The 8,252-nt window shown below is 35.9% G+C and overlaps 1 protein-coding gene across 1 annotated transcript in view; it reads left to right on the forward strand.

The window, feature by feature from the left end:
• The window catches only part of LOC107681920 (receptor-type tyrosine-protein phosphatase mu), a 250,840-nt gene that overhangs the window by 203,578 nt on the left and 39,010 nt on the right, over positions 1 to 8,252 (forward strand). Inside the window, exons 22-25 of the mRNA XM_016478293.1 lie at positions 231 to 239; positions 3,795 to 3,882; positions 5,358 to 5,434; positions 6,065 to 6,101. Of these exons, the coding sequence (XP_016333779.1) occupies positions 231 to 239; positions 3,795 to 3,882; positions 5,358 to 5,434; positions 6,065 to 6,101 (211 nt within the window). The remainder of the gene's footprint in view (positions 1 to 230; positions 240 to 3,794; positions 3,883 to 5,357; positions 5,435 to 6,064; positions 6,102 to 8,252) is intronic.

Here is an 8,252-nt window from a genome sequence, read left to right on the forward strand (position 1 = left end):
TGAGTGAGTGTGTGAGTGAGAGTGAGAGTGAGTGTGAGAGTGAGAGTGAGAGTGAGTGTGAGAGAGAGAGAGTGTGAGAGTGAGTGAGAGTGTGAGAGTGTGAGAGTGTGAGAGTGAGAGAGTGTGAGAGTGTGGGAGTGAGAGTGTGAGAGTGTGAGTGTGTATTGTGTTATTGTTGACTTACACACTGTGTCTCTCTCTTCTGGTTCTGTTGGTTCTCTTTGGAGCAGATCAATGAGGTAAGATCACACTTCATTTGATTATTTTGTAACTGAGAGACGCTGCTGATGATGATGATGTAGACTGTGATTTGTGTGAAAGCGTCTGACAGACATATCCGAACATGGCTGGTGTCTGCCAAACACTTGCTAAACTGTGTGTGTGTGTGTTTCTCCTGGTCTTGTGACTCGATGATGAGAGTCACTCGACTGAAGGAGGTGTGTGTGTGTGAGAGAGAGAGAGAGTGTGTGTGTGTGTGTGTGTTCATCTGCTCATCCACCTTCACGCATTCAGAGAGATTCTGAGGCCCTTCATCTTTCATTTTGTTAAAATCACCTTCATTTCTCTGAAAACACTCAAAGAGTGCCGATTACTGACGGCTGTTGAACATCTGAATCGGCCTTTTGACCCCGAGACTCCCATCATCCAAAACAAGATCTCAAGAGAAAGTTTTGCTTTCAAGACATTTTTAGTTTCTATTCCAGGAGTTTTAAGAGCTGAATGTTCTTCAGGGCTCCTGCTGTTTTTAACCAGTCAGTCGGCAAAACTTTCCAGTCATTCATGATTTACTGGATATGGGATCAGGATTGTTTCAAATATTTTTACTTACAATTTCTATCCAATAAAATACTTTAACATGTAGCATAACTTGGAAAATGTATATTTGTTAAAAATGTTATATTCAGTTTAAGATTTTCTTCATTTCCATGACTTTTCCTCTTATATCCAGGTTTTCCAAGAATCCTGTTTCTTCAAGGGAAAATAGAGTGCAATCGTTGAGGGGATTAAAATATGAAATGTCTTGATTTTTAATTGTTTTAGCTTATATTTAAAGCTTGTTTAGTTTTAAATCATTTGAAATCAGTTCTTGAAACTTCTGGAATCACAAAAAAATTTATTAAATTATATTAAATTAAAACAAGATGATGTTGCAATTTGAAATTATATTTCTTTTTTATATTACCTTTTTATTTTTACATTTTTGTTCAAGAATGTACAGTTCTTGAAACATCTGGAATCGCAAAATAAATCATGGTTAAAATAAAATTAAGTTGTATTTGTCTTTGGTTCTTGGCAAAATACAATTGTTGAGGGGGTGAATTAAAATATGAAGTATCTTGATTTTTAATTGTTTTAGCTTATTTAAAGCTTGTTTCTTATTTTAAATGTATATATACATTTATGATGCTCATAATCTTAAAATGGTCATATATTAGTAGTGATTTATTATGGGATATGTTTTACTCTTATTGAAATAGGTTAAAGTGTGTAAGGCGTAGACCTACAAGAGTTTTCTGAGTGAAAATTATGGTTTGTGATGTTGCTCAGGAGCTTCAGCTTCAGCATTTTTTATTTTTTATCATAAATCCAGCAGTTGAACGAATGAAAACTGAAAATAAAACACATAAAGAGATGATGTTTAAGTTCTAAAGTGCCAATCATGCGGATGATCTGGGTTAGATGTGAGCGGTCATTAGTGAAGTTTTCCAGCATGAATTAATGATGGGAAAGCAGATGAATCATTGGTCTCTGAGGAGTCACATGGTCAAAGGAAGTGTCGTCATTCATCTGCTCAAGTCGATGTCAAACCGCTCTTCATCTCCAATACATTTGATTCCAAAGAGGAGAACAGAGCAGCTCGTCTCATTAGGAGATCTTTCAATTGTGTTGAGAATATTAAAGTTATAGAGGGAGAAAACAACTAGATCTGTAGATCATTTCTATCATTTCCATTCAGTAAAACACAGTATGAGCACGCAGATGTACATTAAATCTTCATGTTGATGCTTGATTATAATCAGATGTTGAAAAAAAACAACAGCTAGTTGCTAAGGCAACATTCCTCATTTTCATTTACTTTAAACTGAAGTACTAAAATAACTAAAACTATAACTAATAAATGAAAATTAATGAATACTATAGGCACATTAAAGAAAAAAAAAACTAAAAAAATAGGGGAAAAAACACAACACCACTTAAATTAGATTAAAGTGAAAACAAAATATAAAAATAAATTCTAATTTACAATATTAACACAAACTATAATCATATATCAATGATACTAAATAAACACCGGAGGAACCCGAACTAAACAAACTAATTAGTAAAAATTAATAATACTATATAGACATTAAAAATATATATTAAAATAAAAAAGACAAAAACAAACAGACAAACAACAACAACACAAAACACTAAAATGTAAACTAAAGTTAAAGTGAAATCAGAAAATATAAAAAAAGTTAATTTAATTCAAAATATTTACAAAAATTATAATAGAATATCAATGATACTGAAGTAACACTGCAGGAACCCAGACTACACTAAAACTAATAAATAAACATTAGTAAATACAATAGGTTAAAATAAAATAAAATTAGTAAAATGACAAAAACACACAAAAAAAATACTAAATCTGCAACTAAAATTAAAGTGAAAACAGAAAATATAAAAAATAAAATAAAATTAATAAAATGACAAATACAAACAAAAATACTAAATCTGTAACTAAAATTAAAGTGAAAACAGAAAATATGAAAATAAAATAATGTATATTATTAACAAAAACTATAATACATAGTGAGAGTAATATAATATATCAGTGAGAGTAAAATAACACTGATTTCTGTGAGCAGGACCCGTGTGTGTGTGTGTGTGTGTGAGTGTGTCTGTGTGTGTTTACCTGGTATTTATCACGTTATGGGGACCAAATGTCAATTTTGAGGTCCTCATGAGGAAACAAGCTTATAAATCATACAGAATGAGTTTTTTTGAGAAAGTAAAAATGCACAAAGTTTCCTGTGAGGGGTAGGTTTAGGGGTAGGGTTGGTGTAGGGCAATAGAATATACGGTCTGTACAGTAGAAAAACCATTACGCCTATGGGATGTCCCCATAAAACATGGAAACACAACCATGTGTGAGTGCGTGTGCGCGAGTGCGTGTGTGCGTATGAGTGTGCATGCGTGAGTGTGTTTGTGAGTGTGAGTGAGTGTGTGTGTGCGTGCGTGTGTGAGTGAGCGCGTGTGTGTGTGTGTGTGTGTGTGTGTGTATTTGTGTGTGTGAGTGCGTGTGTGTGTGTGTGTGTGTGTGTTCATTCAGATCAGCTTGAGTTACAAATAATGCATTTTTAATCAGTATTTTTGTCTTGTTTTTCAGTAAAAACTTACGTTTTCTTGAGAAGCTGAAGCTGTTATTTTTTAACCAGAGGTTTATGGTTAAATTACAGCTCGCACCTCAGCCGTGCGTTTCAATAATTCATCGCATATTCTGTTTTTAGGAATGGTTAGATCTTTTTAATGGAAAACAAGGCGAAATATCGCAGTGGTTGTTTTTCCTTGAGTTTCTGTTGCACCGCTGGGATTCGTGCTCTTCATGACGAGCTTTTTGATTCTCAGATGAGACGGCGTCTGTTTCACCTGCGTGTGAAGGACAGACGGGTCCGAGTGGAATAAGTGTGTGTGTTTCAGCTGCTTTGACCTCGTCCCATTCTCCTCGGCTTACAGGACTGAAGCAGATGTGGTTTCTGCTGGACTCTCACGCGTCTCCGTCTCTCTGTGTGTTTCTGTCTCTTCAGAGCTTCTTTGAGGGTCAGTCTGCCGCCTGGGATTTGGCCAAGAAAGACGAGAACCGCATGAAGAACCGCTACGGGAACATCATTGCATGTGCGTATCAGCCAGTGCTCTTCACCACAAAATACTCCAGAGCTCCTGCTATTCATGATTATATCGTTGCTTATGTCAAATCAACTTTTATATGTAATATAAAAAAAATATAAAGTATATCAAATATCCTTTGGATGTCTTTTAAAGCAGCTGGATCTCAAAAATACAGGCATTAAATTATTATGAAATGCTTTTTCAGTTCAATAGTATTATACTGTTAATTATTTATTTATTTAATTTTTATAGTTTGAATAAATAAATAAATAAACAAACAAACCTTGGATGTCTTTTAAAGCAGCTGGATCTAAAAAAATATTATTATCACTATTATTATTATTATATAAATTAAAATTATTATGAAATACTTTACAGTTCAATAATATTATAGTGATATTTCTCTAGTGACTTAATTTTTCTAATTTAAATAAATTAATTAATATATTCTTAAATAAATAAATACATAAATAAATGTTAGATGTGTTTCCAATTTGTTCTGTCTGTTTTGTAATTAAATAATGCACAGCCAGTTTCATGGCCAGAAAAAAAAAATGTATGGTATATTTTCTCAGTTCACTGCCAAAATGTTATTTTTAGGCTCTGGTTATAAAGTTAGTCAAGATTTCTTGCTCCAAAATCAGTTCTGTTATAAATGTGTTGATCATTTTCATATCTATCTGCGACTCTCTTTAATTTAAATTTATTTAAAGGGGTGGTTCATTGCGATTTCACTTTTTTAACGCACACTAGAGGCAGTTTAGCCAATCACAACACACTGGGCTAGCTAACCAATCAGAGCACTTCGCCTATTTCTGAGGGCGGGGCTTCATAAAAACAGGAAAAGATCAGCCTGTTTCTCAGAGAAGGGACAGAGCGGTGTGGAATAAAAGTAAATTATCTGAAAAATAATGCGTTTTTTTTTTCAAACGAAGCATTAACACATGTAAGACTGCACCCCATAAACACAATCAAGCCTAGAAAAAAAACAGTGAACCACCCCTTTAAAGTTCATAAGTGCAGCGCTGCTTTGTTTACAGCGGAAACCAAGGAAACGCTTTAAGCGCCACCTGCTGGCAGAGAGTGAGGACAGAGCGGTGTGGAATAAAAGTAAATTATCTGAAAAATAATGCGTTTTTTTTTTCAAACGAAGCATTAACACATGTAAGACTGCACCCCATAAACACAATCAAGCCTAGAAAAAAAACACTGAACCACCCCTTTAAGTTCCTAAAATGCTCTAATTTACGCCAATCAACAATATATAATATATACTGGTAATATGTATTATAATGATAATATATCAAATATTATATACAGTAGGTTGCGAGCTGTGAGGTTGTGAGAATCTCTAAATTACACACGCGTGTTATCTGGACACAGAGACCATCAGATTACGCAGGAACTGGAGAGAAACACACAACATGAGACGCTGACGTCCGTCTGTGTGTGTGTGTGTGTGTGTGTGTGTGTGTTTGCAGATGATCACTCGCGCGTGCGGCTGCAGAATCTGGATGGCGAGCAGAACTCTGATTACATTAATGCTAATTACGTTGATGTGAGTACAGAAGCAGCCGTGACCTTCTCACAAAGGTCACCGCACTCAAACACACACACACACACACACACACACATCAAGCCACACTCACATTATATCAAGAGCACGAGCACACACACTCACCGACTGAGCCTGGTTTCTGCCAAGGTTTTTTCTCTATTTCTGTCACCGATGGAGTTTTGGTTCCTTGCCGCTGTCGCCTTTGCCTTGCTTAGTTGGGGACACTTAATTTCTGGCAATATTGTTGACTTTATTGCACAGACACTATTGAAGAGAGATGAACTGGATGATGACATCACTGAATCATCAATGAACTGACTTTAGCTGAAAAACTGACTGTTTGTTCTTGTCTTCTTGCGTTATTGACAAACTATTGTCCAGTTTAATACTATAAAGCTGCTTTGACAGAATCTGTATTGTATAAAGCAAAAGATTAAAAAATAAAACTTTCTCACACACACAAACACATACACACACACACACACACACACACTCACACACACAAACACATACACACACACACACACACACACACACAAACACATACACATACACACACACAATCACACATGCACATATATGTATAAAATGTGATGTGATGATGTGATGGTCTGTCTGTTTGTGTTTCAGGGCTATCACAGGCCAAATCACTACATTGCTACACAAGGTGAGAGCCTGACATCCTTTTCTCTTTGTCTGTGTGTGTGTGTGTGTGTGTGTGTGTGTGTGAGAGAGAGAGATTAATCAGGTCTGGCTGTGATGTGCGGCACACAAGTGGCATATTAAATAAATGGATTAACAGAAGTGCGTTTGTCATTCATCTAATCTGGCCTGCCGAGGGTCGGCGGTGGCGGCAGAGATGCGCTCACAGGTTAAAGCTGATGGATGTGTGTGTGTATGTGTGTGTATGTGAGGTCTCTGATGCAGATTCAATCTGCTGGTGTGGTGTGGGGAGTTGCATAATTAACTGTTTATTAGAGCATTGCATGCTGCTCTCCTCCGTGTCTCAATTAAAGCACACATACACACACACACACACACACACACACATGCACGAGGGCCCAGCGTGTTTCTCTGCATACTAACACATCCATCACACTCTCTTCAAATATCTTTAATAAGGGCTTTATTACCACAACTGTTTTACAGACAAAATCGGCAAAGCATTTTAAAGATGTATAATTATATTTTAGATCATTTATTTTCAGCTATATTTTATCTACTGTATTTTAAATGTTTTAATATATGAACTATTCATCTTAGACTTATGAGACTTAACATATATTTAAAATCTAAACACTCCCTGTTATAAGTTTGGGTTGGTAATTTTAAAAATATTTTTAAAAGAAGTCTCTTCTGCTCACCAAGGCTGCATTTATTTGATCAAAAATATACAGTAAAAATTGGTAAATATTATTACAATTTAAATCAGCTGTTTTCTATGTGAATATCTGTTAAACTGTAATATATTCCTGTGATCAAAGCTGTATTTTCAGCATCATTACTCCAGTCTTCAGTGTCACATGATCTTCAGAAATCATTCTAATATGCTGATTTGCTGCTCAACAAACATTTCTGATTATTATCAATGTTAAAAACAGTTGTGCTGCACAATATTTGTGTGGAAACCGTGATGCATTTTATTTTTCAGGATTCACGGATGAATAGAAAGTTCAAAAGAACAGCTTTTATTTGAAACAGAAATCTTTTGTAACATTATAAATGTCTTTACTGTCACTTTTTATCAGTTTAATGCAGCCTTGATGAATAAAAGTAGTCGTTTCTTTGAAAACTGTTCATTATTTACATTTATTTAATTACATTAAGTTACTTATATAGTCATATATAATATGTGGACATTATCTATTCAGATGTGCAATTTATATAAATATATTTGCAGCTTCAGATAGATGTCTCAGTGTCTCTCAGGTTCTTCAGCGCCTGAGGTTTCATCTGTGCTGCCTGAGGCGTTCCCTCTCTCTGTCACTCCATCATTAAACGTGTTGCATCTTTAAATGTGTAAATGAACAGCTTTAACGAATGCAGGGCGTCAGACTGATTTCATAAAGGACTTCAGGATGGGTTTATGAGCCGACAGGAGCTGGACTTCAGCATCAGGATTCTCTGAGAGCTGCAGCGATACATAATTCATCATCTTCATTCTGAGCTTGACATGAGAGACAGACAGACAGGAGTGAAGCGTGGGAACAGAAGCGGTCCTGAGACGCAGCCCTGGGGTCGAGGTGTGAGACGTACCGGGAGAAACCCAGGGCTGATGGGAGATTTTTACCTCTGTGCGCTTGTAAGAGAATAATGCATGAACCCTGTCACTGTCGAGAGATCTGACCGGATAAAAGACCATCACTTTACCCAATGAGAAGAAAAGCTTCCTCTTCTGCTGCAGGAGAGAGAGACTCAACTAATGGAATAGTTCAGCTGAAAAACAGCCTTCTGTTAAACTTGAACTAATACTGAAAATACTAATCGAAACATCTGTCAAATTATTGAACAATCAGCAACAGAATGCATAGTTCGTGCATTAAAAATGTCCGTCAAAACCAAACATGCTGAACGATGTTCACTAACACAGCAACGTTTTTTTTTTACTGTATTAGCATTTATTCTGCTGTGTGACGTATTTCACTTGGTTCTCTGATCATTCGGATTCAATTTCAGTGAGTGAAGAGCAAATGTGACCCTGGAGCACGAAACCAGTCATAAGTCACAAACACAAACACACACACACACACAAACACACACACACACTCTCTCACACACACACACACACACACACACACACACACACACACCCACACTC

The sequence above is a fragment of the Sinocyclocheilus anshuiensis genome, unplaced genomic scaffold (genome assembly GCF_001515605.1).
Source record: "Sinocyclocheilus anshuiensis isolate Anshui unplaced genomic scaffold, SAMN03320099.WGS_v1.1 scaffold2198, whole genome shotgun sequence".
Lineage (NCBI taxonomy): Eukaryota > Metazoa > Chordata > Actinopteri > Cypriniformes > Cyprinidae > Sinocyclocheilus > Sinocyclocheilus anshuiensis.